Genomic DNA, 27,920 nt, shown 5'->3' on the forward strand with positions numbered 1-27,920 from the left:
CATGGGCCCAGCTGCACCCCCCCCCACCCCCCCTAAACGTGGGGGTCCCTGTCTGGGGGTGGGGAGGGGGCTGCACGCCGAGGCCCGGCGGTGGCCCCGGCGGTGACGGTTGGCGGTGGCACCACGTGGCACGGACGCACCCAGACGAGGAACCGGCTCCTCCATTCCGGGCAGTTGGCTTTAATGGGGGGGGGGGGCTGAGGCTGGGAGGGTCACGGCAGCACCCATGGGTCCCCCCAGCCCCTTCCACCAGGCCACGGCGGGAGGGGGCCACGTCCCCATCGCAGGCCCACCCGGGGGGGGGGGGGGCCCTGCCCCCGTGGGCAGCTCCCACACCAGCCCCCCCACCCCGCTGCAGGGGGTCACCGTCCCCACCCCATGCCCCCGCCCCCCAACCCGGTCCCCGCGGCCACTGACCCCCCAGCGATGGCCACCGAGAGCGGCTGTCCCGGTGGATGGGGGGTCTGGGCTAGGGCAGGGTGGCGTTGGGGGCCGGGGGGGGGCCGGGGGGCCGGTAGCGGGGCCGGTAGCCGTAGGGGCGCAGGCGGTGGGTCAGGTACTCCAGCGCGTACAGCTGCTCCCCGCTGACGTAGTGGAAGGACACGGCCAGGTCCGAGCAGCACTGGGGGCCCTGGGGAGAGATGGGGGGGCTGGGGGGGGGCACCGAGCACCCAGTGCCCCCCCCCCATCCATTGGTGCTACGGGGGGCGGGGGGGGGGGGCTGGAGGCCACCGTCGCACCCTGAGCCCGTCCCCGTGGCCTCTGGCCAGGTCTCTCTGAGTGGGGTGGGGGGCACTCGGGGGGCAGCTTCCCCCAGCCCGGCCCCTCCCCCACCCCATGGTGACCCCCCCCCCCCGCCCCCCGGGGTGGCCGGTGGCAGCGGTGCCCAGCCCCAGCATGGCGTGGTGCCAGCACCGCTGATGCTCTTAACGCCGGCTCAGCACCACCGGATCGGGGCCGCCCCCCCACAACCCCCCCCCCTACCGCCACTGGGAAACGTGGCTGGGCACTGGGGTGGGGGTGGGGATGGGGGGGGCACCGCGGGCGGCTTTGCCGGGGGGTCGCGGCCACGTGTGGGGGTACCGTGGCCATGCATGGGGCGGGGGGACACCACAGACACGGATGGGGACACCGTGGCCACGCGTTGTGGGGACACCGCGGCTGTGGGGACACCCCAGACATGCGTGGGAGGGATGGCAGGGCCACGCGTGGCGGGGATACCACGGCCAAGCTTAAGGGGACCATGGCCACGCCTGGGGGACCTTGACCGCGTGTTTCGGGGGCACCACGGCCGTGACAATGGGATCACGGCCACGCACGGGAGACCGCGGCCACTGTGGTTTTGCATGCGGGAAGAGTGGCCATGCGTGGGGGGACACCGGCCATGCGTGGGGGGACACCGTGGCCACGCGTGGGAAGGTCACCACGGCCACGAACGGGGACACCACAGGCATGGATGGGGGGGACACTACAGACAGACGTGGGGAACCACGGCCACGCAGGGGGAGAACATGGCCGTGCAAAGGGGATCGCGGCCGCGCAAGGAGGACCACGGCCATGCATTGCGGTGACACCACGGCCATGCATTGCGGTGACACCACGGCCATGGGAGGTGGATCGTGGCCATGCATGGAGGACCACAGCCATGTGTGGGGAGACCGTAGCCACGTGGGGGGACCGTGGCCACCTCGGGGCCCTGGCGGCTGCCCCTGCCCACGCGGGCAGGATGAAAGGGGAACACGCGGGGGCCCCGGGAGGTGCCACGTACCTCCACAACGGGGTAGTGGCAGTAGCTCCGGTACCAGAAGCTCTGGGAGAACTTGTCGGTGAGGTGGGCCACGGGCGGGAAGGGGTGGAAGGTCTCACGGCCCCGCGTGTCCCGCGAGTCGCCCGCCTCCACCCCCACCTTCTCCAGGCACTGGCCCAGGGCCACGTCCTCCACGGCGCTGGTGTGGCTGCAGGCGCGGGAGGCGAAGGCGGCCACGAAGCGCCGCAGGGCCTCCTTGCTGAGCACGTAGCCCGCCCCGCCGCTCATGTAGCCCTGCTTGACGAAGGGCTTGAAGCGCTTGCCGAAGTAGACGGGGCGCTCGGGGGCTTGGCCGGCCAGCAGCCAGCGCAGGTTGGCCACCACCACGAAGGTGTCGTCGTCCGCCTTGAGGAACCAGTCGGCCTGGCCCAGGTGGTGCCGGTGCACGTACTGGAAGGCGCGGATGGTTTTCCAGTAGAGCTGCTGGCGGCCCTCCTGGACGGGCAGCCCCACGGCGGGGAAGCTCTCGTCGGGCTCCGAGCTCATGAAGAGGGCCACGTTGCAGTGGCGTGCCCAGGTGGCCCGCACGTGCCGGGCCTTGGTCTCCAGGTTGCCGGGGGCCGTCATCACCCAGCACAGGATGCGCACCCGCTCGTACAGCGCCCGCGCCTCCCCGGCGTCCTCATCTGCCGCCGGCGGCGGTGGGGGGAGACGGCGCCGCGTTGGTCACGGTGGGGAGCAGCCCCGCAGCACGTGGGCGGGGGGTGGCCCTCAGCCCCCCACCCCAATTGGAGCAGGCGGGCGGGTGAACCCCCCGCGCTCCCTGCTCCTCCAGAGACCCCAAAACCCACCCGTGGTCCCCAAATGGTGGCTCGGTGCCCCGTGCCACGGCATCACCCACCTGCGGAGCCTGCTGGGGCCACGCCGTAGAGCGCTGGGGACCGGGACGCCCCGGGGGGGTCCCCGACCGCCCGGGGGTCCTGGCTGGCAGGGGGCGGGGGCAGCGGGAGACCGTGGAGGAGGAGGAAGGTGGCGATGAAGCCCACGACGCCGCCTGCGTGGAAGGGCAGCCACGCGCTCCTGAGGCCCGGCAGCAGCATGGCACCACACGGCCTGGGGACGGGGGACGGGGGGTCAGCGTGGGGCGGGGTGGGGACCCCCCGTGGAGTCCCGGGCACACCCCCCCCCCTCCGTGGGACCCCCCCTCTGCCACAGCCCCATCTGCAACCGGCACTGGGTGGGGAAAGCCCAGGGCCAAGTCCACGGGGGGGGGACGGGACCCGGGGGGGGGGGGTGACACCCGGGGGGAGGTGACAGCACCCACGGGGGTGACAGCACCCACGGGGGGTGACCGAGCAGGGTGGTGAAGGGGGGATGCGAGTGACCGCGGGGGGGGGGGGGGGCAGGTGGGGGGACGGGGGTGGGGGGGGTCCCGGGATCGGGCCCGTGGCTGTGCCCTCACCTGGGAGCAGGGGGCCCGGTCAGTCCCGGTGTCCCCACTCTCCCGGTGTCCCCGGTGTTGCCGGGGGTTCTGGTGGGTCCGGGAGTCCCGGTGAGTCCGGGGGTTCCGGGGGGTCCTGGTGGGTCCCTGCTCTCCCCGGTGTCCTCGGGGGTCCCGGTGGGTCCGGGGGTCCCGGTGTCCCCGCTCTCCCGGGGGGTCCGGGTGGGTCCCAGTGGGTCGTGGTGTCCCCGCTCTCCCGGTTGGTCCCGGTGTCCCCGGGGGTCCGGGTGTCCCCGCTCTCCCCCGCTCTCCCGGGGTCCCCGCCGCCGCCGCGACACCGTCCCGGGGCTCAGCACCGCGCTCCGCCTCCCCCGCTCCCATTGGCCAGCACCAAGCGAGCCCCTGCCCCGCTCTGACCCTGATTGGCTGCCGCGTACCCACGGTCCCTCCCCTTGGCAAATTGAAGCGGGGGGGGGGCGGGTCCTGCCCGGGCAATGGCGGGGGGACACAGGCAGGGGACTCGGGGGTACGGGCAGGGGGCAGGCAGGGGGCATGGGGGGGCAGGGGACACGGGGTACAGGCAGGGGCCAGGCAGGAGACACAGGGGACACGGGGTACAGGCAGGGGACACGGGGAGGGGCAGGGGACATGGAGGGCAGGGGACACAGGATACAGGCAGGGTACAGGCAGGGTACAGGCAGGGGACACGGGGGGGTGCAGGGGACACGGGGGGTGCAGGGGACACAGGATACAGGCAGGGTACAGGCAGGGGACGCGGGGGGGCAGGGGACATGGGGTACAGGCAAGAGACACGGGGTACAGGCAAGAGACACGGGGGGCAGGGTACAGGCAGGGGACATGGGGTACAGGCAGGAGACAGGCAGGGGACACAGGGGGGGAAGGGGACACCGGGTACAGGCAGGGGCCAGGCAGGGGTCACGGGGTACAGGTAGGGGACATGGGGTACAGGCAGGGGCCAGGCAGAGCCCGGGGTGAGGGCGGTTTATTGATAACAAGGCCGGGGGGGCGCGGGCCCCTCGTTACATCTCATTATGAGAGAGCTCCCTCACGGGGGGGGGGCAAAATGGCTCCAGTGGCAACGAGGGGACCCCTCCCCCCTCCCCCTCCCCCAACCCCCCCAAATCACAACACCCCCCAAATCCCCCCCCCCCAGCTCCTCCATGGCACAAACGCCAAACCCTCGGGGCAGGGGCCCCCCCAAAAGAGTCCGAGCTCCCCCCCCCCTTGGGTGGGGGGCACCCCCACGGGGCATCATCACCCTTGGCGGGGGTCCTGCGCCCAGCCCCGCGGCGGGGGGGGGGTCAGAAGTCGGGGTCCTCGGAGTCGCCGGGGGACTGGGGCTCGTCACGGCCCCCCCAGACGAAGCGGTAGTTGTCCTCCAGCGCCTGCTGCCGCCGCCGCTCCCTCTGCGCCTCCTCCGTGCCCTGGATCTGGGGGGGACACACACGTGCCATGGGGGCGAGACATGTGCCACGGGGGCACACGCGTGCCACGGGGGGGGACACACGTGCTACGGGGGGGGACCCCGCCTGCCAGCCCCCCTGGGGACATCCCCACCCCCAGCTGCAGGGCACCATCCACCCCCCAACGCGGCTGCAGCATGGGGGGTCCCTGGCCCCCGACCTCCCCGTGCCTCAGTTCCCCCCCCGCCCCAGTGCTGCAGTTTTCCCCCCAGTGCCTCGGTTTCCCCCCAGGGCCTCAGTTCCCCCCCGTGCCTCAGTTTCCCCCCCATACCTCAGTTTCCCCCCCCATACCTCAGCCCCCCGTGCCTCAGTTTCCTCCCCCTGTGCCTCAGCCCCCCCGTGCCTCAGTTTCCCCCAGTGCCCCAGTTTCCCCCCGTGCCTCAGTTCCCCCCTGCAGTGCCTCAGTTTCCCCCCCGCACCTCAGTTTTCCCCCAGTGCCCCAGTTTTCCCCCCGTGCCTCAGTTCCCCCCCGCAGTGCCTCAGTTTCCCCCCGTGCCTCAGTTTCCCCCCCGTGCCTCAGTTTCCCCCCCCCGGTGCCTCAGGTTCCCCCCGCGCTCACCAGGATGTTGAAGAAGATCTCCTTGAGGTTCTTGGTGTCCTCCTCCGACAGCCAGTGCGCCTCGTCCTCCTCCCCCCCGCCCGTCGTCACGATCTTGATCTCGATTTTCCCTGCGAGCAGGCGGACAGGGGACGATGGGGGGGATGTGGGGACCCCCCCCCGCCCCCCCAGTCCCTCCCAGTCCCCTACCTTCGGCCCGCAGCCCCTCCTTGGCCAGCAGCTCCCGCACCTCGCTCTCGATGTGATGGAGCTGGGGGTTCTCCCGCCCCATCTCCCGCCGAGGGGGTTCCCGTTGCCGGCCGCTGCCGGGCCCGATCCTGCTCACCCGCACCCGCACCCGCCCATCGGCCGGGGGGTCGGGGCTGGCCTTCCTCCCGGCCCCCTCCTCTTCCTCTTTCTCCCCTCCTGGCCCGTCCAGCTTGTCCATGAGGCGGTTGAGGGTGGAGGCCAAAGACTTGGAGGCCTGGTTACGATCAAACTCCCCCTTCAGCCCCTCCGTTTCCAGCTCGTCCTCCACCTGCGGGTGACAGGGGGGGGTCAAGGGGGGGTCTCCAGTCCAGCCAGCAGGTTCCCAGTCCGGCCAGGAGGTCCCCAATCTGGCCAGGAGGTCCCCAGCATGGTGACCCACCTCGTTGATGATGTTGTCAAACTCCTTCTCCATCTCAGTCTTCACCTCCTCCTTCAGCTGGGCCATCTGCTCCCGGGGCAGCAGGACGGCCTCCAGCTCCTTCTCGAAGCCACCCAGAAGGTCCCCGTCTTCCTCTTCCTCCTCTTCTTCCTCCTCCGGTCGCTCCCTCTCACCCGCTGGGAGCTCTTCAGGGACGGGAGGGTCCGGGGGAGCCTTTGCCGCTGCCTCCTCCTCCTCCTCGCTTGCCTTCTCCTTGGCCTGGAGGCAGAGGGAAGGTTCTCCTGAACATCCCCTGGTACTGATAGGGAAACTGAGGCACGGTGAAGCTGCCCCAGGGTCACCCACCTTCTTGGTGCTCTCCTTCAGCTCCTCGATGAACTGGAGCAGGTCCTCCGGGCTCCTGATCACTTTGAAATGGATTTTCTTCCGCGTATCTACAAGGCAACCACCAAAATAGACGGGTGGGAAGGACGGGGACGATGAAGGCCCGTGGCATGCGCAGGGGGACACAGAGTGGCCACTGCTGGCCACCTCCCCAGGGACTCACCAGCCGCCCGGCCGCCGGCTGCCTTTGGGGACGGCTCCTCTGCCTGCAGGAAGGAGACGGGGTGATGGAGCAGGAGCCCGAAACTGCTCCTCCGATGTGCCACCCATCCGGCCCCCTTGTCCTCGTTGGTGGCCACGAGGACATCCCCGAGGATGCTGGGGACTCACCCGGGCGCTGTCCTGCTGGCCGCCGGCCTTGCCGGTCACCTCACGCACCCGCTCCCAAAAAGCCGCCTCCTTCGCTGGGTCTGGCTCGTCCCCCGGCGCGGCTGGCACGGGAGGAGGGGACGGGCATGGCTGGCACCGGGCAGCTCTGAGCACGGCGCCCCGGCTGGCAAACGGCCACGGTGGCTCTGAGCCACACCTCAACGCGGGGGCGAGGAGGGGACAGGGCGAGGAGGGGACACGGGCTATAGTGTCACCGTGGCAGTGAAGAGGGGACATGGGCTGTACCGTCACCATGGGGGCAAGGAGGGGACACGGGCTGTACCGTCACCACGGTGGCAAGAAGGGGACACGGGCTGTACCGTCCCCACAGGGGTGAAGAGGGGACATGGGCTGTACTGTCACCATGGGGGCAATGAGGGGACACAGGCTGTACTGTCACCGCGGTGGCAAGGAGGGGACACGGGCTGTACCATCCCCACAGGAGTGAGGAGGGGACGGGATAAAGAGGGGACACAGGCTCTACTGTCACCGTGGCGGTGAGGAGGGGACATGGGCTGTACTGTCACTGCAGAGGTGAAGAGGGGACAGGACGAGGAGGGGACGCGGGCTGTACCGTCACCGCGGGCCGCCGGCACACCCTCGGGGGGCTGCGCGAGGGTCTCGGCGTCCCTCTCGCTCCACAGCCTCGTGTCCAACGTCTTCAGCTCCTCCGAGATCTCCTCCACCTTCCGCTTGGTGTCAGCTGGAGGGGACGCGTGTCACCCCTGTGCCGGGGTCCCGCCGGGGAGGGGTGTCCCCCCCTGCCCCGATACTCACAGACTTGGGCGCGGACGTACTCGACGTACTGCGCTGGGCTGAGCGCCGGCTGGCAGAGGATGGGCTGTGGTGCGGCGCCGGCCGGCGGGCGCAGGAAGGGGTGGTGGCAGATGCGGGTGGTGTGGATGGTCAGGACGTAGGAGCAGGACTGGGGCTCGTCCACCCGGGCAATGTAGTCACCGGCGCCCTCCTCGCACAGGAACTAGGGTGAGAGACCATCAGCCGCCGCCACGACGGGGACACCACGACGGGGACACCACGACGGGGACACCACGACGGGGACACAAGTGCCACCACGCCTGCATCACCCCCTCCGTGGTCTTACCCGGACTTCGGCCTCCCTGGCTCGGCCGGTGAGGTCGCAGCGGGAGCCGTTCACGTAGCTCTGGCTGTGGTACCGCTTCAGCCGGTGCTGCTTGGAGGCCTGGGGGGACGGCGGGGGCAGAGCGGGGTGGGGACGGGGACCCCCGGGGATTCCCCGCTGTCTCGTAAGAGGGTTGGGCAAGGGGACGGCGGTGTCCCTGGGGAGGGGGGAGTCCAGACCTTGGCCGTCTCGTCATCCCAGTCGAACGCCGACTGGTAGTAGCCGAGGAAGAGGACATCTCCTTTGATCTCCGACTCTGCGGCGAGAGGCAAGAGTCGTGCAGGCAGCACTCGAGGAGCAGGGTGGGGACATCGGGGACGACCTGCCCCTTCCCGCCGCCCTGCCCCACGCCGTGCCACCGTCCCCAGCCCCACTGGCACCTTCCACGTGGTACTGCTGGATGTGCTTCCCGTAGCAGAACTCGTACGTCCACCAGTCCTTGGTCTGGAAAAAACGGGGAAAATCATGGGATCGGGATGGAGGCCACGGGGTGCCACCCCCCTTCCCACCCTGCGCTCCTCCCAGCCCGCCAGGCCCCACCTTGACGAGGCACGGGGCAGCACCCATGGGGCGCAGGAGCTCGGCGACGCCGGAGCCGTTGTAGAGCTGCGCCTCCTCCTCGGGGTCGGGCTGCCGCCGGATGGCTGCGGGCGGGAGCCGACACTCGTAGCGCTGCTTGAACTTCGATGCCACCGTCACCACGTCCTCCGTCTGGCGCTGCGGGGGCGAGACACGGCTTGGACGGGCGTGCGCTTCGCTGGGTAAAAAACCGGCTGGTGGCCGGGCCCAAAGATGGTGGTGAAAGGAGTTCAATCCCATTAGCGGCCGGGCACCAGTGGTGTCCCCAGGGCTCCGTACTGGGACCAGTTCTGTTTAATATCGTTATCAACGACCCGGACAAGGGGATCTGTGCCCCCTAAGTTTAAAGAGGAGCCCAGGCTGGGCGGGAGCGTGGATCTGCCAGGGGCAGGGAGGCTCCGCAGAGGGGCCTGGCCAGGCCGGGTCGCTGGGCCCGGGTTTAACAAGGCTCAGGGCCGGGTCCTGCGCTCGGGGCACAACAACCCCAGGCAGCGCCGCAGGCGCGGGGAAGAGCGGCGGCGAAACAGAAACGGCCCCGGGGGGGTGGTGGAGAGCGGGTGGGTGGGAGCCAGCAGGGTGCCCGGGTGGCCAAGAGGGCCAGCGGCATCCTGGCTTGTATCAGGACCAGTGTGGCCAGGAGGAGCAGGGCAGGGATCGTCCCCCTGTGCTGGGCACTGGCGAGGCCGCCCCTCGAATCCCGCGCTCGGTGCTGGGCCCCCGGCCACAAGAAGGACACGGAGGGGCTGGAGCGTGGCCAGGGCAGGGCAGCGAGGCTGGGGCAGGGGCTGGAGCCCGAGGGTGGTGAGGGGCGGCTGGGGGAGCTGGGGGTGCTCGGCCTGGAGAGGAGGAGGCTGAGGGGAGCCCTCATCGCTCCCCCAACACCCGAAAGGAGGCCGGAGCCAGGCGGGGTCGGGCTCCTCTCCCCAGGAACAAGCGCTGGGACGAGAGGGAAGGGCCTGGAGCTGCGCCAGGGCAGGTTTGGGTTGGGTACGGGGAGAAATCTCCTCCCCCAAAGGGCTGTCAGGCCCTGGCCCAGGCTGCCCGGGGCAGGGGCTGCGTCCCCATCCCTGGGGGGATTTCAAAGCCGGGGAGATGTGGTGCTTGGGGACATGGTTTAGTGGTGGCCTTGGCAGCGCTGGGTTAGCGGCTGGACTCGATCTTAAAGGCCTTCTCCAACCTAAACGGTTCTATTCTATATCGCACCTCTCTCGGAAGGGGAGAAGGGTTTTGGCCAGGAGCTGGCAGGGCTGACTGACAGAGCTTTAAACTTGATCGGAAGGGGGAAAGGGACGCCACCAGGCGAGTCAGCGATGAGCAACGGGGTGGCACACTAAAGCCCGAGAGCTGCATGCTAGCGAGATTCCTCAGGCTGCTCCACGAGGCGATGGGCACAACGAACTTGAAGTGTTTCTACACAAATGGGTGCAGCCTGAGGACCAAGCGAGAGGAGCTGGATGCCTTGGCCCAGTCCCGGAGATCCGACGTCGTAGGCGTAAGCGAAACCTGGTGGGATGAGTCCTGGGACTGGGGTGCCGCGACGGATGGGTACAGGCTCTTCAGGAGGGACCGGCAGGGTCAGTGGGGTGGCACTGTACGGAGCGGAGGGGCTGGAGTGCACGGAGCCAGCCGTCGGCGACGGCACGGCTGAGAGCCTCCGGGTGAGGATTAAGGGACAGACAAATAATGAGGATGTCTACGACAGGCCACCCAGCCAGGATGACGACATGGATGAGTTATTCTTTACGGAACTAAGGGATGCTTCCAAGCCATCCGCCCTTGTCCTTCTGGGGGACTTCAACTTGCCAGATGTCACCTGGGAATACCCCACAGCTGGCACAAGCAGGTCCAGAAGATCCCTAAAGCAGCTGGATGATACCTTCTTGGTACAAGTACTAAGATAACCGACCGGGAAAGGTGCGGTCTCACCGCGAGCGCTGTGTGCGGTTCTGGGCGCCGCACTACAGAAAGGCTACAGAAGCTACTGGAGAGCGGCCAGAGAAGAGCCACAGAGATGGGGAAGGGTTTGGAGGGGAAGGCGTACGAGGAGCGGCTGAAGGCACTTGCTCTGTTCAGCCTGCAGAAGAGGAGACTGAGGGGAGACCTCATGGCGGTCTGCAGCTTCCTCACAAGGGAAGAGGAGGGGCAGGCGCTGATCTCTTCTCCCTGGCGACCCAGGACAGGGCCCGAGGGGAGGGCAGGAAGATCTGCCAGGGGAGGCTGAGGTTGGGCAGGAGGAAAAGGTTCTTCACCCAGAGGGTGATGCAGCACCAGAACAAGCTCCCCCGGGAGGGAGCCACAGCACCGAGCCTGACGACATTCAAGAAGCGTTTGGACAACGCCCTCAGACACATGGGGTGAATTTTGGGGTTTCCTACGCAGGGACGGGAGCTGGACTCAATGAGCCTTGTGGGTCCCTTCCAGCTCAGGACATTCTCTGACTCTATTCTACGACAGGGCAGAGGCTCAGGGCACATCTGGGCACCGGCTCCCGTCAGGCGGACGGCGTGGGTGAGCCGTGTCTCAGGATGAGGCCCATCGCCACTTTCCCCCCGCCCCCACGAAAATCACAGCAAACCGCAGCCCTGCTCCCCCGGTGCCTCAGTTTCCCCTTTTCTCCCTGCTGTGGGTGAGCCCAGCCTGGTACAGGGCTGCAACATGGGCACAAGGCAGGGGGACAGACCTGTCACTGCCGCCCCCCGCAGCTCTTGGGGGGCTCTGGGCTGGTCCCCCCCCACCCCTCAGGGGCTGCTCGGTGGCTCCGGCCCAACAGTCACTGGCTGCAGGACTGGGGCCACATGGCTCCCCCGCCACTGCCAAATCCAGGCAGCCAAGGTGCAGGGCGCGGCCTGGTCCCCACCCTTCGTCACCCAGGGACTTTGCTCCATGATGGGGCCCAGCGGGTGTTGCTGCGGATGGATCTGGAAACCACGGCCCCACTGTGTGCCGGGCCGGTGCTCGGGCAAGTCACCGCCAGTTCGGGGAAACCCCAGGCCCAGCTGCGCCCCAGGGGCTGCCAGGAGCTGCTCAGCGCAGGCGAGCGGGAGGTGAGCAAGGTACGGACCCAGTTCAGCTGCAGTGCTCCCAGTAGGACCCCTGGGCAGGCCTGGTGACCACCCCTGCTGTGGACACCTCCTGGCCCAGTCACAGCCCATTTTCTCCCCGTGTCCCCATGCCCAGTGACCCCCCCCCGGGCCGGTATCCCCCGCCCCAGGCCAATGTCCCCAGCTCCAGTGCAGCCCCGGGCCGGTGCCCCCATCCTCGGCACCACCCTGGGCCGGTGCCACCGTCCCCGGTACCCGCCCAGGCTGATGGCCCCACCCCGGAACGACCCCAGCTCAGAGCCCCCGGCCCTGGTAGGACCCCGGCCCGGTGTTTTTGTCTCCGGTGGGACCCCCGGCCTGGCACCCCCAACCCCAGTATCACCCCAGGCCGGTGCTCTCGTCCCCATCCCCAGCAGGACCCCGCAGCGGTGCCCCCAGCCCCGGTACGGAACCCCCAAGCCCCGGTAGGACCCCGGGCCGGTTCCCCCACACCAGCACAACCCGCGGCCCATGCCCCCCCGTGCCCGGTAGGACTCTGGGCCGGTGCCCCCCCCACCGTTAGGACCCCAGACTGGTGTCGTCCCCCCTGGTATGACCCCGGGCCGGTGCCCCCGGCCCCGGTAGGGCCCCCAGGCCGGATTCCCTGACCCCAGGCCAGTGCCCCGGACCCCCAGCCGGTGTCTCCGACCCCGGTATGGCCCCAGGACAGGACCTCAGATCCCGGACCGGTGCCTCCGGCCCCGGTAGGGTCCTCAGGCCGGTACCCCCGACCCCGAGCCGGTGCCCCCGCCCCCGGTACCGCCCCAGGCCGGTGCCCGTCCCCGCCGCGGCCCACCTGCCCGGCCAGCACGGGCTCGGCGAGGATCTCCAGGCCGTACTTGAGCTCGCTCAGCTCCTGCAGGTTGAGGGAGGCCCGGGCCCCTCGCAGCGGCCGCCCCGGGCCCAGCACCGCCAGCACCACCAGCAGCGCTGGCCCCGGGCCCGGGCCCCGCCGCGCCGCCATCTTCCCCCCGCCGCCCGCCGCTTCCGCCCGTCGCCTCCCCTCCCCCGCCCCGCCCACCGGCGTCCCGCGCGGCGATTGGTTCGCCCACCTGCCCGTCAGCGCTTAACGAGCTTTCTATTGGTCGGAGCCCGGCGATGACGCCGCCGGGGTTGAGGCCGCGGTGGGAGAGCGGCGGCCCCTCCCGGGGGTGAGGCGATTGGGCTGAGTCAGCGCCGGCGACAGCCAATCGGGAGGCGGGGCGCGGCCGGCCCCGCTGACGCAACGCCAGGCTCTTAAAGGCGCAGGGCGGCGGGGCGCTTGGCGGCTCCCCATTGGCCGAGCGGGATACAGGCGATCCCGGTGGCCTGATTGGTGGAGGGAGGCAGAGCATCCTGGGGAGGGGGGGATCACGTGATTACCGGAGCCGGGGCGTGGCCCCCCACCCCCCCGAGACCCCGCCCTGGGCGTGGATCCGAGCGGGGCGCACCCGCCCCCCCCCCCCCGAACATCCCCCCCCTCCGTCCCCCCAGCGTCCCCTGGTGCCCCCCAGCCCCCCCGACCTCCTCAACACCCCCAGCCTCCCCCCGACACCCCCCAGCCTCCCCCACTTCCCCCCAGCACCCCCCAGAATCCCCCCAACCTCCCCCCAGCCCCCGGACTCCTCAGCACCCCCCAACCCCCCAGTCCCTCCCAGAATCCCCCCAGCCCCCCCAATCCCCCCTAACTCCTCAGCACCCCTCGTCCTCCCCCAGTCTCCCCCAGCACCCCTCTAACCTCCCCCCAGCATCCCCCCAGCTCCCCCGGGACTCCTCAGCACCCCTCATCCTCCCCCCAGCCCCCCCAAACCTCCTCCCAGCCCCCCCCAGGCCCCCCCCGGGGCAGGCAGGGCGCAGGCAGGGCGCAGGCAGGGCGCAGGCAGCCCAGGCCCGGCCCCCCCCGGCTCAATGGGCCGTTGTCCGGCCCACGCGTGGGCACAAAGCCCGGCCTGTGGCAGCCGGAGCCCCCGCCGCGCTGGGGGGGGCGGGGGGGGCCCGATCTCACCCCACCCCGGGCCCGACGCGACGGTGACACCGGCGGCCGCCCCCTCCCCGCTTTGTGCCCCCCCCCCCCCGGGGCTGCGGCGGTGCCGTTCCCGGCCGGGGCCGCCGGGGGCGCCCTGCCCCCCCCGCCCCCCGCCCCCCCGCCCCCCCCGCTGCCGGTGCCGGTGCCGGTGCCGGTGCCGGTGCGCGGCCGCGGAGCGCCGGGACCCGCCGGCGGAGCCAGGTAGGGCCGGAGCAACCCCCCCCCCTCCCCGCCCCGTCTTTGTCGCGATATGTCGCGGCGGGGGATGGCACCTGCCGCCGCCACACGGCCCCGACATCGCCCCCCGCCCCCCGGCCCCGCATCCCCCGCCCCCCCCCAAGGCCGCCGCACCCCACCCCCCCCGCATTCCCATCCCCGCTGCCCCCCCCATCCCCTCGCATCCCCTGGGCCTCCCGCCCCCCCAGCCCCCCAACATCCCCCATGCCCCTCCCCCCCCCCATTGCCCCCCAAACCCCCACCCTTACCCCCCCATCCTTGGACAGAGCCCCCCGGGGGGGCGGGGGGTCCCCAGCTGCCGCCTGGGGGGGGCTGGGTGCAGCCGGGTGGGCGCAGGGTGGGGCCGGGGGTGCGGATGTCGTCCCCCCCCCCGACGCTGTCCCCGTTGTCCCCAGGGCGGTGTCGTGGGGGGCAGAGCCATGAGCGTGGGCTGAGACCCCCCGGCCCCCACCCCAACCCCACCGGCACCCGCGCCCACCCCGAGGTGAGGGCACTGGGAGGGACTGGGGGGCACTGGAGGGCGCTGGGGAGTGTGATGGAGGGGGTACAGCCACACGGGCACAGCAGAAAGGGGACACTGGGGGGGCACTGGGTTGAACTGGGGGTCTGGGAGGCGTTGGGAGTACTGGGAGGCACTGGGGGGGCACTGGGTTGAACTGGGGGACTGGGAGGCGTTGGGAGTACTGGGAGGCACTGGGGGGGCACTGGGTTGAACTGGGGGACTGGGAGGCGTTGGGAGTACTGGGAAGCACTGGGAGGGCACTGGGTTGAGCTGGGGGACTGGGAGGCGTTGGGAGTACTGGGAGGCACTGGGGGGGCACTGGGTTGAACTGGGGGACTGGGAGGCGTTGGGAGTACTGGGAAGCACTGGGAGGGCACTGGGTTGAGCTGGGGGACTGGGAGGCGTTGGGAGTACTGGGAAGCACTGGGAGGGCACTGGGTTGGACTGGGGGACTGGGAGGCGTTGGGAGGACTGGGAGACACTGGGGGCATTGGGTGGCAGGGAAAGGCATTGGAGGGCACTGGTTTGCACTGGGGATGCTGGGGGGCACTGGGTGGCGCTGGGGGCACTGGGTTGTACTGGGGGCACGGGGGGCGGGGCATGGTGATTTTGCCAGCAGATGGCTGGTTTGCAGTGGTTTGCAATGGGGGCACTGGGGACACTGGTCTGCACTGGGAGGTGCTGGGGGCATTGGGTTGCACTGGGAGGAGCTGGGGGGCACTGGGTTGCACTGGTTTGCACTGGGGAGCCACGGTGATTTTGCTGGCAGATGGCTGGTTTGCACTGGGGGCACTGGGGACACTAGATTACACTGGGGGCACTGGGTTGCACTGGTTTGCACTGGGTTGCACTGGTTTGCACTGGGGGTACTGGTTTGCACTGGGAGGTGCTGAGGGCACTAGGATGCACTGGGGGCAATAGGGGGCACTGGTTTGCACTGGTGCGCACTGGGGGCACTCCTTTGCACTGGGAGGCACTGGGAGCAATAGGTTGCATGGGGAGGCACTGGGTTGCACTGGGGGCAACAGGTTGCACTGGTTCACACTGGGTTGCGCTGGTGTGCACTGGGGGCACTGGTTTGCACTGGGTTGCAGTAGTTTGCGCTGGGAGCACTGGGTTGCACTGGGTTGCACTGGTGTGCACTGGGGGTACTGGTTGCACTGGGAGGCACTGGGGGCAACAGGTTGCACTGAAAGGTGCTGGGTTGCACTGGTTTGCACTGGTGCGCACTGGGGGCACTGGTTTGCAGTGGGAGGCACTAGGGGCAATAGGTTGCATTAGGAGGCACTGGGTTGCACTGGGATGTGCTGGGGGCAATAGGTTGCACTGGTTTGCGCTGGTGCGCACTGGGAGGCACTAGGGGCAATAGATTGCACTGGGGGCACTGGTTTGCACTGGGGGCAATAGGTTGCACTGGTTCACACTGGGTTCCACTGGGGGCACTGGTCTGCGTGGAGGCTGAGGGTGCTGGGGGTGACGTGCTGGGGGTGCGGGGGTGTGGGGGTCCCGGGGTGCCGGGGGTGACGTGCTGGGGGTGTGGGGATGATGGGGTGCTGCGGTCCCGGGGTGCAGGGGTGCTGTTGTGATGGGGTTCCGGGGGGGCTGGGGTGCAGGGGTGCTGTTGTGATGGGGTGATGGGGTGCGGGGCTGCCGGTGTAATGGGGTCCCAGGGTGCAGGGGTGCTGGCGTGCTGGGGTGTGGGGGTCCAGGGGTTCTGGGGTGCAGGGGTTCTGGGGTGCGGGTGTGCCAGGGTGCTGGGGTGACAGGGTCTGGGGGTTCCAGGCTGCCGGTGTGACAGGGTGCGGGGGTGCTGGTGTGCCGGGGTGCTGGGGTGCTGCGGTGCCGGGGTGCTGGGGTGACAGGGTGTGGGGGTGCTGGTGTGCCAGGGTGATGGGGTGCTGGTGTGCCGGGGTGATGGGGTGCTGCGGTGCCGGGGTGATGGGGTGCTGGGGTGACAGGGTGTGGGGGTGCTGGTGTGCCGGGGTGATGGGGTGCTGGGGTGCTGCGGTGCCGGGGTGATGGGGTGCTGGGGTGACAGGGTGTGGGGGCGCTGCTGTGCGGGGTTGATGGGGTGTGGGAGTGCTGGGGTGATGGGTTGATGGGGTGCGGGGGTGCCGGGATGCCAGTGTGCTGGGATCCCAGGGTGTGGGGGTCCCGGGGTGCCGGGGTGCTGGTGTGATGGGGTGCGGGGGTGACGGTGTGCTGGGGCCCCAGGGTGTGGGAGTCCCAGGGTGTCGGTGTGATGGGGTGATGGGGGTGCGAGGGTGCTGGAGTGCCGGTGTGATGGGGTGATGGGGTTCCAGGGTGCCAGGGTGATGGGAGTGTGGGGGTGCGGGGGTGCTGGGGTCCCGGGGTGTGGGGGTCCTGGGGTGCTGGTGTGATGGGGTGATGGGGGTGTGGGGGTGCGAGGGTGCTGGGGTGCCGGTGTGACAGGTACGGGGGTTCTGGGGTGCTGGGATGCCAGTGTGATGGGGTGACAGGGTGATGGGGTCCTGGGGTGCGGGAGCGCCGGGGTTTCAGGGTGCAGGGGTTTGGGGGTGCGGGGGTGATGGGGGTGTGGGGGTTACGGGGTTCTGGGGTGATGGGAGTGTGGGGTGCGGGGGTGCTGGGGTGCCAGGGTATGGGGGTGCTCGGGTGCGGGGGTTCCGGGGTGATGGGGTTTGGGGGTGCCGGTGTGATGGTGTGCTGGGGTGTGGTGTGACGGGGTTTGGGGGTGCTGGGATGCAGTGTGATGGGGTGTCGGAGCGTGGTGTGACAGGGTGCCGGTGTGCCGGGGTTCTGGTGCGCTGGGGTTTGGGGGTGCTGGTGTGACGGGGTGCCGGTGTTCGGGGGCGCGATGTGCCGGGGTGCGGGGGTCCCGGGGTTCGGGGTGATGGGGTTCGGGGGTGCCGGGGCTCTGGGGTGACGGGGTCCCCCCGCAGCCCCCCGCCGGCCCGGCCCGCGCCCAGGATGCGGGGGGCGCCGCGGCCGCTCTGCCTCCTGCTGCTGCTGGGCTCGGCCTCGCTGGCCGCGCTCTACCTGCACCTGCGCGCGCCCCGCGGCGCCGCCGGCCCCGGCGCGCGCCGCCCCCCGCCCGAGCGCCTCCTGCCGCCGCCGCTGCCGCCCCCCGCCCGCTCCTACCCCCACGTCCCCTTCCGCCTCCGGGAGGAGGTGATGGAGTAAGGAGCCGCGCCGCCGCGGGGGGGGGACCCGTGGGGGGGGCACCCATGGGGTGGGGGAGGGACTCCCGGGGGGGACACCCATGGGGTGAGGGACACCCATGGGGGGGGGGCACCCGGGGGTGAGGGACACCCATGGGGGAGGGTGGGACTCCCAGGGGTGGGGGGACCCGTGGGGGGGCACCCATGGGGTGGGGGGACTCGGGGTGGGGGATGGGACTCCCGGGGGGACACCCATGGGGTGAGGGACACCCATGGGGGGGGCACCCGGGGGTGAGGGACACCCATGGGGGAGGGTGGGACTCCCAGGGGTGGGGGGGACCCGTGGGGGGGGCACCCATGGGGTGGGGGGACTCGGGGTGGGGGATGGGACTCCCGGGGGGGGACACCCATGGGGTGAGGGACACCCATGGGGGGGGGTGGGACTCCCAGGGGTGGGGGGTGCCCGTGGGGTGGGGGGGACCCGGGGAGGGGGGCACCCATGGGGTGGGGGGACTCGGGGTGGGGGATGGGACTCCCGGGGGGGGACACCCATGGGGTGGGGGGACCCATGGGTGGTACATGGGGCACTCAGGGCTAGGGCACCCAGGGATGGGGGCACCCAAGGGTGGGGGGGCTGGGGCACCCACGGGGATGGAGGCACCCTGGGGAGGGGGTGATGGGGCGGTGCCAGGGCGGGTGCTGGGAGGTGCTGGGCGGTGCTGGGCGGCACCAGGCCGTGCTGGGAGGTGCTGGGTGGCACCAGGCGGGGCCGGGGCGGGTGTGAGGGCGGCGGCCGGGCACCGTCCCCGCCCGTGGGTGCGGAGCGGGCGCGGTGACGGCGCGCGGGGCAGGCTGCTGCCCAGGAACGGCTGCTCCTGCGAGGCCGAGCCGGGGCTGGCGCTGCCCCTCCAGCGGCAGCTCTTCGGGCAGGGCCCCGGCGTCGACTTCGCCAGCGCCTTCGCCCCCGGCGAGCGGCCCCACCTGCAGCGCCAGCGCGAGCGCGAGTACCACAGCTACCGCCTGCGGTGAGCGGGGCGCCCCTGGGTGGCGTGGGGGACCCCCGGCGGCAGGGTGGGACCCCCCGGGGTCGGGGTGGGGCGGGATGGGACCCCCCCCGGGATTGGGGGTGGGGCAGGGTGGGACCCTCTGGGATCAGGGTGGGGCAGGGTGGGACCCCCCGGGGTCGGGGTGGGGCAGGATGGGACCCTCTGGGATCAGGGTGGGGCAGGGTGGGACCCCCCGGGGTCGGGGTGGGGCAGGATGGGACCCTCTGGGATCAGGGTGGGGCAGGGTGGGACCCCCCAGGGTCAGGGTGGGGCAGGATGGGACCCCCAGGGCTCGGGGTGGGGCAGGATGGGACCCTCTGGGATCAGGGTGGGGCAGGGTGGGACCCCCCAGGGCTCGGGGTGGGGCAGGATGGGACCCCCAGGGCTCGGGGTGGGGCAGGATGGGACCCTCTGGGATCAGGGTGGGGCAGGGCGGGACCCCCCAAGGCTCAGGGCGGTGCAGGATGGGGCCCCCCAGGGCTCGGTGGGGGCAGGGTGCTGTGGGGCAGGCCGCCCCCCCGCTGAATCCCCCCCCGCAGGGTGCAGACCCCCGCTGACCGGCTGCTCATCGTCCGCGCCAACTCCCCCCTCGAGTACCCGGCCCAGGGGGTGGAGGTGCGGCCGCTGCAGACCGTCCTGGTGCCCGGTGAGGGGCGGGGGGCGCGGGGGGATGGGGGGCCACCCGGGGGCGGGGGGGGCACGGGGAGGACACGGGGGTGGGGGGCACGGGGGTGAGGGGAATACAGGGGGTGGGGGGCACGGGGGGATGGGGGGCACAGGGGTGGGGGGGACACGGGGGGTACAGCAGCACTGGGGGGCACAGGGGTGGGGGGACACGGGGGTGGGGGGGATGGGGGGTATAGCAGCACTGGGGGGGCACAGAGGGATGGGGGGCACGGGGGTGGGGGGCACGGGGGGATGGGAGGGTAGAGCAGCACTGGGGGGCATGTGGAGGGCTGGGGCTCTGAGGGCGCACGATGGGCATGGGGGGGGCGGGGGTGACACCCCCACCGCGGGGGGGCTGGGGGGAGGGGGGGTGCCCCTCACCCTGCTCATGGCCCCGTGTCTGTGGCCCCGCAGGGCTCAGCCTGCAGGCAATGGACAGGAAAACCTACCAGGTGCGGGCAGGGCACGGGCAGGGCGTGGTCCTGTGTGGGCAGGGCGTGGGCAGGGCGTGGTCCTGTGTGGGCAGGGCACGGGCAGGGCGTGGTCCTGTGTGGGCAGGGCGTGGGCAGGGCATGATCCTGTGTGGGCAGGGCGTGGGCAGGACGTGGTCCTGTGTGGGCAGGGCGTGGGCAGGGCATGATCCTGTGTGGGCAGGGCACGGGCAGGGCGTGGTCCGGTGTGGGCAGGGCGTGGGCAGGGCATGATCCTGTGTGGGCAGGGCACGGGCAGGGCGTGGTCCGGTGTGGGCAGGGCGTGGGCAGGGCATGATCCTGTGTGGGCAGGGCGTGGGCAGGGTGTGGGCAGGGCGCGGGCAGGGCGTGCTCCTGTGTGGGCAGGGCGTGGGCAGGACGTGGGCAGGGCGCAGGCAGGGCGTGGTCCTGTGTGGGCAGGGCGTGGGCAGGGTATGGGCAGGGCATGCTCCTGTGTGGGCAGGGTGTGGGCAGGGTGTGGGCAGGGCGTGGTCCTGTGTGGGCAGGGCGTGGGCAGGGCATGCTCCTGTGTAGGCAGGGTATGGGCAGGGTGTGGTCCTGTGTGGGCAGGGTGTGGGCAGGGCGCGGGCAGGGTGTGGTCTTGTGTGGTCTTGTGTGGGCAGGGCGTGGGCAGGGCGTGCTCCTGCCTGGGTACCGCAGCCCCCTGCGTCCCAGGCGTGGCCACCCCAGGGTCCCCCCTCCCTCAGGTGAACCTGACGGCCACCATGGGGACGCTGGCGGTGGCGGCCGTGGTGGAGGGCGTGGAGCTGCGGGGGGAGGGGCAGCCCCACCTCTCGCTGGCCGCCGCCCACCTGGACCACCTCAACCGCCAGCTGCAGTTCGTCACCTACACCAACACCCTCTTCCACCCCGACACCGCCGACATCGGTGGGTGCTGCGGGCTGGGGCAGGCCCTGGGGGCACGGGTGGGACCTGCTTGGGTGCTGACCCCATGGGTGCCATGGATGGGTGCTGGCCCCACAGGTGCCACGGGTGGGACCTGGATGGGTGCTGGCCCCATGGGTGGACCCTGGATGGGACCTGGATGGGTGCTGACCCCATGGGTGGGACCTGGATGGGTGCTGGCCCCACAGGTGCCACAGGTGGGACCTGGATGGGTGCTGGCCCCATGGGTGCCACGGGTGGGATCTGGATGGGTGCTGGCCCCATGAGTGCCATGGATGGGACCTGGATGGGTGCTGACCCCATAGGTGGACCCTGGATGGGTGGTGACCCCATGGGTGCCATGGATGGGACCTGGATGGGCACTGGCCCCTGGGGTGCCACGGGTGGGATCTGGATGGGTGCTGGCCCCATGAGTGCCATGGATGGGACCTGGATGGGTGCTGGCCCCACGGGTGCGATGGGTGCGACCTGGATGGGTGCTGACCCCATGGGTGGGCCCTGGATGGGTGCCGGCCCCACAGGTGCCACAGATGGGTGCTGGTCCTGCGGGTGCCACGGAGGGTCCCTGCCCCGGGGACGCGGTGGCGGCGGCACAGCCGGGCTCAGTGCAGGGGCGCCCCGCTGACACCACGTCCCCGTGGCGGCGCCCCGAGGGCGCAGGGCGCCCTGAGGCGGGCGGGTGCCGCCCTCCCGGGACACCCAGCGCCCCGTTGGCCTTCCAGTGCAGTTCGCCACCGACGGGCACGAGGCCGCCTTCGCCATCCGCATCCGGCACCCGCCCACCCCCCGCCTCTACGGCCCCAGCCCCCCCGGGGACAGCGACGGGGACGGAGGTGAGCCACGGGGACCCCACCCATGCACCCCAAAACCAGTCCTCCCAGTTGGCAGGGCCCAGTCCTCCCAGTGCTGGGGAGTCCCAGTCTTCCCATTGTGGGGTGCCCAGTCTGGTGTTGGGGCGCCCAATACTCCCAGTGGTGGAGGGGTCCCAGTTCTCCCAGTGCCAGGGTGCCCCAGTTCTCCCAGTCCTCCCAGTATGGGTGCCCAGTCCTCCCAGTGCTGTGCACCCCAGTCCTCCAAGTGTGGGTGCCTGGTCCTCCCAGTCCTCCCAGTGTGGGGTGCCCTAGTCCTCCCAGTGTGGGTGCCCAGTCCTCTCAGTCCTCCCAGTGCTGGGTGCCCCAGTCCTCCCAGTGCAGGTGCCTAGTGCTCCCAGTGTGGGTGCCTGGTCCTCCCAGTCCTTCCAGTGCAGGGTGCCCCAGTCCTCCCATTGTTGGGGCGCCCAGTCCTCCCAGCGCTGCGTGCCCCAGTCCTCCCAGTGCAGGTGCCCAGTGCTCCCAGTCCCCCCACCTGATGTCCCCCCACCCCCGGCAGGGTACAACATCACGGCACTGGTGACCATCGCCACCAAGACCTTCCTGCGCTACGACAAACTGCGGGGGCTCATCGCCAGCATCCGCCGCTTCTACCCCTCCGTCACCATCGTGGTGGCCGATGACAGCCAGCGCCCCGAGCCCCTGCAGGGCCCCCACCTCGAGCACTACCTCATGCCCTTCGGCAAGGTGGGGGGCTGGGGGGGGGCGGGGGGTTTGGGGGGCACTGGGGGGGGATGGGGGGCTGGCAGGGCCAGGGGGTTGTGGGAGCGCAGGGAGAGCGGGACGCGGGGGGTGGCAGGGGTGTGGGGTCCCCGGGGATGGGGGACACGGAGGGGCTGGCAGGGGTGTGAGGTGTCCAGACATGGGGGGGTGGCAGGGGTGTGGGGTCCCTGGGGATGCGGGACACGGCGGGCCCCCAGCAGGGCCATGGGGCTGTGGGTCCCTGGGGAGCGGGGACATGGTGGGGGGCTGGCAGGGGTGTGGGACCCTGGGGATGGGGGACACGGGGGTGGCAGAAGAGTGGGGTCCCCAGAGAGGGGGGAGTCATGGGGGGACTCCAGCAGGGCCATGGGGTGTGGGACCCTGGGGATGGGGGACACGGGGGGCTGGCAGGGCTGTTGGGTCCCCAGGGGTGGGGGGGTGGCAGGGGTGTGGGGTCCCTGGGGAGGGGGGGGCACGGCAGGGCCCTGGCAGGGCCGTGGGGCGGCCGTGGGGCGGCGGGCCTGACAGCGGGCCCTGCAGGGCTGGTTCGCCGGGAGGAACCTGGCGGTCTCGCAGGTGACCACCAAGTACGTGCTGTGGGTGGACGACGACTTCATCTTCACCCCCCGCACCCGCCTGGAGAAGCTGGTGGACGTGCTGGAGAAAACCAGTCTGGACCTGGTGCGGGCACTGGGGGGGCACCCAGGGGCTCGGGGGAGGCACTGGTGGGGTGCTGGTGGCCATGGGTCCCCATGCTCTGGGTAGGGGGGTCCCGGTGCCCTGTGTCCTCAGTGCTGGGGGGGTGCCCCAGTGCCCCACACTCCCAGTGCCTGGTGCCAGGGGGTCCCCCAGTGTCCCCCAGTGTCCCCCAGGGTGCTGGCACCCAGTGCTATGGCAGTGCTGGGGGGGGTAGCACCACACTGGGGGGGCCCCGTGGGGCGGGGTGCCGTGGGTGGGGGTCCCAGGGGGTGCCGGTGCCACAGGCAGGCGATGCCAGGCAGGGTCTTGGGTCTCGGGTGCCGGTGCCCAGTGCTGGCGCCCAGTGACACGGGTGGGTACTGGGGGGTCCTGGGTGCCCGGTGCCAGCACCCAGTGCTGCAGGTGGGTGATGCTGGGGGTACTGGGGGTGCTGGTGCTGTTCCCAGTGCCCGGTGCTGCAGGTGGGTGATGCTGGGGGTTGCCAGGAGGTACCAGTTCCCGGTTCCCAGTGCCGGTGCCACAAGCAGGTGATGCTGGGGGATACTGGGGATGTCTCGGGTACTGGTGCCATTACCTTTGCCAGTGCCCGGTGCCACTGGTGAGTGATGCTGGGGAGTACTGGGGGGTGCTGGTTCCTTGTTCTCAGTGCCGGTGCCACAGGTGGGCGATGCTGGAGGTGCCAGTTCCCGGTGCTGGCAATGCTGGGGGTGCTGGGGGTGCCGGTTCCTGGTGCCGGTACTGTAGGTGGGTGATGCTGGGGGTACCGGGGGTGCCGGTTCCCATTTCCCGGTGCCAGTGCTGCAGGTGGGTGATGCTGGGGGTGCCGGTTCCTGGTTGCCAGTGCCGGTGCCACAGGTGGGTGATGCTGGGGGGGGGGGGTACCGGTTGCCGGTGTCGTTCTCAGTGCCAGCGCCCAGTGCTGTAGGCGGGTGATGCTGGGGGTACCGGGGGGTGCTGGGGGGGGCCTGGTGTCAGCCCCTGGTGCCGTCCCACAGCCGGGCGATGCTGGGGGGCACCGGGGATATCTCAGGTACCGGTGCCGTTACCGTTGCCAGCTCCCAGTGCTCCAGGTGGGTGATGCTGGGGGTGCCGGGGGTGACAGTTCCTGGTGCCGGTGCCATAGGCGGGTGATGCTGGGGGTGCCGGGGGTGCTGGTTCCCAGTGCCGGTGATGCTGGAGGTGCCGGGGGTGCCAGTTCGCGGTGCCGGTTCTGGGTGCTGGTAATGCCGGGGGTGCCGGTTCCCGGTGCTGGGGCTACAGGCGGGTGATTCTGGGGGTGCTGGGGGTGCCGTTTCCCAGTGCCGGTGATGCTGGGGGTACTGGGGGTGCCGGTTCCCGGTGCCGGGGCCGGTGGTGCTGGTGGTGCCGGGGGTGCCGGTGCTGCAGGTGGGCGATGCTGGGGGTGCCGGGGTGCCCCGGTGCCGGTGATGCTGGGAGTGCCGGTTCCCGGTGCCGGTGCTGCAGGTGGGCAATGCTGGGGGTGCCGGGGTGCCCCGGTGCCGGTGATGCTGGGAGTGCCGGTTCCCGGTGCTGGTGATGCTGGTGATACTGGAGGTGCCGGTTCCCGGTGCTGGGGCTGCAGGCAGGCGATACTAGGGGTGCCGGGGTGCCGGTTCCCAGTGCCGGGGCTGGTGATGCCGGGGTGCCGGGGTGCCCCGGTGCCGGTGCCAGCGGGCGGTGCGGTCCCGCAGGTGGGCGGCGCGGTGCGGGAGATCACGGGCTACACCACCACCTACCGGCAGCGGCTGAGCGTGCGGGGGGGCGGCGCGGGGGGCGACTGCCTGCGGACGCGGCCCGGCTTCCACCACCGCCTGCCCGGGTTCCCCGCCTGCGTCGTCACCGACGGCGTCGTCAACTTCTTCCTGGCCCGCACCGACAAGGTCCGGCAGGTCGGCTTCGACCCCCGCCTGCGCCGGGTCGCCCACCTCGGTGAGGGGGGGTGGGGGTCCGGGGGGGGGGGGGGGCTGGGGTGGTCCTGGGAGGAGGGGTTCTGGGGGGGTCCTGGGCGGAGTTCTGGGGGTCCCGGGGGTCCTGAGGGGGGCTGGGGGGGGGCTGGGAGGTCCCGGGGGGGCGGGGGTCCTGGGGGAGTCCTGGGGGGTCCCGGGAGGGGGCGGGGGGGGAACCTAGGGCGGTCCTGGGAGGGGTTCTGGGGGTCCCGGGGGGGGGATCGGGGGTCCTGGGGGAGTCCTGGGGGGTCCCGGAGGGGGCGGGGGTCCTGAGGCGGGGCTGGGAGGTCCCGGGGGGCGGGGGTCCTGGGGGAGTCCTGGGGGGTCCCGGGAGGGGGCGGGGGGGACACCTAGGGGGTCCTGGGAGGGGTTCTGGGGGTCCCGGGGGGGGGATCGGGGGTCCTGGGGGAGTCCTGGGGGTCCCGGGGGGGCGGGGGGTCCTGGGGGGTCCTGGGGTGGCGGGGGGCTGGGGGTGGGACCTTGGGGGATCCTAGGGGGTTCCGGGGGCAGTCGGGGTCCTGGGGGGAGTCAGGGAGGGGATCTTGGGGGGATCCTGGGGGGCGTCTGGGGGTTCTGGTCGGGCGAGGGGGGTCCTGAGGAGGACCGAGGGGTGTCCTGGGGGTCCCGAGGGAGGAGGGCGGGTGGGACCCACGGGGATCCTGGAGGGGGACCGGGGGGACATGGGGGGTCCTGGGGACCTTGGGGGATCGCGGGGGGTCCCGGGGGGTCTGGAGGGTCCCGGTCAGGGCCGTGGGGGGACCTGGGAGTTCCGGGGCATCCCGGGGGTGACAGGGTGTCCTGGGGGTCCCAGGGGGTTCAGATGTTGGGGTGCCGGGGGGGGGGGGACGAGCGGGGATGCTGGGGGGTCCGGAGGGTCCTGGTTGCCCCCAGATGGGGGCCAGGGTGTCCTGGGGGGGCACGGGATGTCCCGGGGTGGCGGCCAGGGTGTCCTGGGGGGGTGGGGGTCCCAGGAGTGGGGGGTACCCGGGGGGGAGGGTCCAGGGGGCTGGGGTGTCCCATGGTGGAGGTTCAGACATTGGGGAAGAGGAGGGGGCTGAAGGCTGGGATCCTGGGTGGGGGGGGGGGGGCTGAGAGATTGGGGTCCCCTGGGTGAGAACTTGGGGAGACCCCGGGGTGAGGAGGGAAGGGGCCGGGCACGGGGGTGCCCCCCCCCCCCCCCCACATTGGGGTCCTCGCTGGGGAGCACTGGGACGCCGGGAAGAGACTGGGGGGAGGGGGGGGGTGTCTCCAGTACCGGCAGCGCTGAGGCCGTTTTTGGGGGCGTCCCCAGAGTTCTTCATCGACGGGCTGGGGGTGCTGCACGTGGGCTCCTGCGAGGACGTGGTGGTGGATCACGCCTCCAAGCTGGCGCTGCCCTGGCGCCGGACGGAGGGCGAGCGGCAGTACGCCCGCTACCGCTACCCGCCCGCCCGCGACGACAGCCTGCGCCTCAAGCATCGCCTCTTCTTCTTCAAGAACCGCTTCAAGTGCATGGCCGGCAACTAGCCACCCTTCCCCCCCCCCCCCCCCCCGCCGGCCACCGCGGGCCACCGTCATGGGCCACCACCCAGGGGCACCCCTATGGGCCACCGACATGGGCCGCCACCACCCAGGGGAAACCCCCTCCCCCCGCCATGGGCCACCCCCACGGGCCACTGCCATGGGCCACCATCCAGGGCCACCCCCCAGTGCCACCGCCGTGGGCCACCATCCAGGGCCACCACGGGACCGCGGCCACCCTGGAGCACCCCCCGTGTCCCCCCTCCCCCCCCCCCCCCGCGGTGTTTTTAGCTCTTTTGTACTTTGGGGGGAGGGGGTGGGGGAGGGGGGACCCCCCAGGCGTCCGGGTGCCCCCCCCTTTTGCCCCTCCCCCCGACTCAGTTTTCTATTGTACAGCCCCTCCTCCCCCCCCCCGCGCTGCCACCGGGATTTTTGTGCCAAGTCTCGGCCCCTCCCCCCCTCCCCCCGGGACCCCCAGGGCCGGGCTGGGGGAGGGGCTGGGGGAGGGGCTGCCCCCTGCCCTTTTCTACCCAATGGATGGTGAGATTTTAACGAGCCGGGAATCTGCCTCTTTCTTCCGAAAAAGGACAGGCCACGCCCCCTCGCCTCTTTAAACCCCGCCCCACGCCTTAGCTCCACCCTTTCCTCAACCCCTGCCCACTCCTAGCATAGCTCCGCCCCTTTCCTCAAGCCCTGCCCACCATAGTCCTGCCTTTCTTTGAGCCCCGCCCACTTCAAACCCCACCCCCACACTGTGTACTACCCTGCCCTTTAAGCCACACCCCCACTTTTAGCCCCGCCCCTCCTCAAGCCCCACCCTAGCAATACAAGCCCCGCCCACTCCCACCTCAGTCACGCCCCTTTAAGCTCCACCTTATGGCTTAGCCCCACCCCTTCAAGCTCCACCCCCACACTTTAACCCCTCCTCTTCCTCCAAGCCCCGCCCCCCACGCTGCAAGGGGGTGACGTCACAGGGGGTGGGGTCATATGGGGAGGGGAGGTGCCTGCTCATGGAGGGGCAGAGCCGGGGTCTATGGGGTGCTGGGGGTGTGTGGCCTAGTGAGGAGGGCGTGGCCCGGTGAGGGGCGTGGTCTTGCTGGGGCATGACCCCGCCCCCCATGGGGCGCAGTGCGTGGAGGGTGTGGCATGGAGCTGGGCGTGTAGCTTCTTGGGGGGTGTGGCTTGTGGCCTGGCTGTGGGGGTGTGGCCTGTCGGGGTGTGGCTCCTCAGGGGCGTGTCCTACTGGGAAGGGGGCGTGGTTTATCCACAGGGGATGCAGGAGCCCCCTGGACACTCCCCCCCCCCCGCTTCGGGTCCCATCAGGGTCCCATCCTGCCCCAGCACCCATCAGGGTCCCACCAGCACCCATCAGGGTCCCATCCTGCCACCAGCACCTGCTCAGATTTGGGCCTGTTTTGTCTGTAGGTGACGTCTGGGGCGGGGGCTGTGAGGGGTTGTGGCCACAGCAGGGACAAGGACACGCCAGGGACACAGGCACGGCAGGGACACGGGCATGGATGTGCCAGGGACAAGGACATGGCCATACCAGGGACAAGGGGACAGCGGGACATGGGATGGACGTGGGATGGACAAGGAGGTGGCAGGGACAAGGACATGGCCACACCAGGGACAGGGACACGTGGTGGACAAGGAGGTGGCAGGGACAAGGACCGGGACACACCAGGGACAGGGATGTGGACCCTCAAGGGACAAGGCCACTCCAGGTCCACAGTTGGGGTCGTCCACCTCCCGGGGGGGGCAAGAGCCACGTCGGGGGGCCGAGAGGCAGGCGGGTCCCATCCCTGAGCCCCAGGAGGTCC

The 27,920-nt window shown here is 71.3% G+C and overlaps 3 protein-coding genes across 4 annotated transcripts; 1 reads left to right on the top strand and 2 right to left on the bottom strand.

Moving 5' to 3' along the window:
* Positions 1–172: 172 nt before the first annotated feature.
* LOC148054001 (glycoprotein-N-acetylgalactosamine 3-beta-galactosyltransferase 1-A-like) lies at positions 173–4,048 on the bottom strand. 2 transcript variants are annotated; one of them, XM_087771473.1, is made up of 4 exons: positions 3,210–4,048; positions 2,649–2,860; positions 1,769–2,433; positions 173–631 (listed from the first exon to the last, which is right to left on the bottom strand). In XM_087771473.1, the coding sequence occupies exons 1-4, from the start codon at positions 4,046–4,048 to the stop codon at positions 470–472; spliced, it is 1,878 nt and encodes a 625-aa protein (XP_087627599.1). In that variant the 3' UTR covers positions 173–469. The 2 variants fall into 2 exon arrangements, with proteins under 2 accessions (XP_087627599.1, XP_087627600.1); XM_087771474.1 differs by lacking the exons at positions 2,649–2,860; positions 3,210–4,048 and having other exon boundaries at positions 1,769–2,616.
* A 126-nt stretch (positions 4,049–4,174) lies between these two features.
* Positions 4,175–12,403, bottom strand: OS9 (OS9 endoplasmic reticulum lectin). Its single transcript, XM_087771472.1, has 14 exons — positions 12,209–12,403; positions 8,294–8,470; positions 8,134–8,197; positions 7,933–8,009; positions 7,715–7,813; positions 7,390–7,591; positions 7,187–7,315; positions 6,574–6,674; positions 6,407–6,449; positions 6,205–6,293; positions 5,860–6,117; positions 5,421–5,748; positions 5,232–5,341; positions 4,175–4,639 (listed from the first exon to the last, which is right to left on the bottom strand). The coding sequence occupies exons 1-14, from the start codon at positions 12,374–12,376 to the stop codon at positions 4,511–4,513; spliced, it is 1,974 nt and encodes a 657-aa protein (XP_087627598.1). The 5' UTR covers positions 12,377–12,403; the 3' UTR covers positions 4,175–4,510.
* A 1,178-nt stretch (positions 12,404–13,581) lies between these two features.
* B4GALNT1 (beta-1,4-N-acetyl-galactosaminyltransferase 1) lies at positions 13,582–26,136 on the top strand. Its single transcript, XM_087771637.1, has 12 exons — positions 13,582–13,618; positions 14,050–14,138; positions 17,078–17,314; positions 18,148–18,321; positions 18,882–18,988; positions 19,423–19,460; positions 20,186–20,366; positions 21,107–21,217; positions 21,753–21,940; positions 22,496–22,636; positions 24,346–24,583; positions 25,892–26,136. The coding sequence occupies exons 3-12, from the start codon at positions 17,106–17,108 to the stop codon at positions 26,104–26,106; spliced, it is 1,602 nt and encodes a 533-aa protein (XP_087627763.1). The 5' UTR covers positions 13,582–13,618; positions 14,050–14,138; positions 17,078–17,105; the 3' UTR covers positions 26,107–26,136.
* Positions 26,137–27,920: the final 1,784 nt, after the last annotated feature.

Source organism: Nipponia nippon, unplaced genomic scaffold, assembly GCF_047370975.1.
Source record: "Nipponia nippon isolate SJK-2023a ecotype South Korea unplaced genomic scaffold, ASM4737097v1 scaffold_35, whole genome shotgun sequence".
Lineage (NCBI taxonomy): Eukaryota > Metazoa > Chordata > Aves > Pelecaniformes > Threskiornithidae > Nipponia > Nipponia nippon.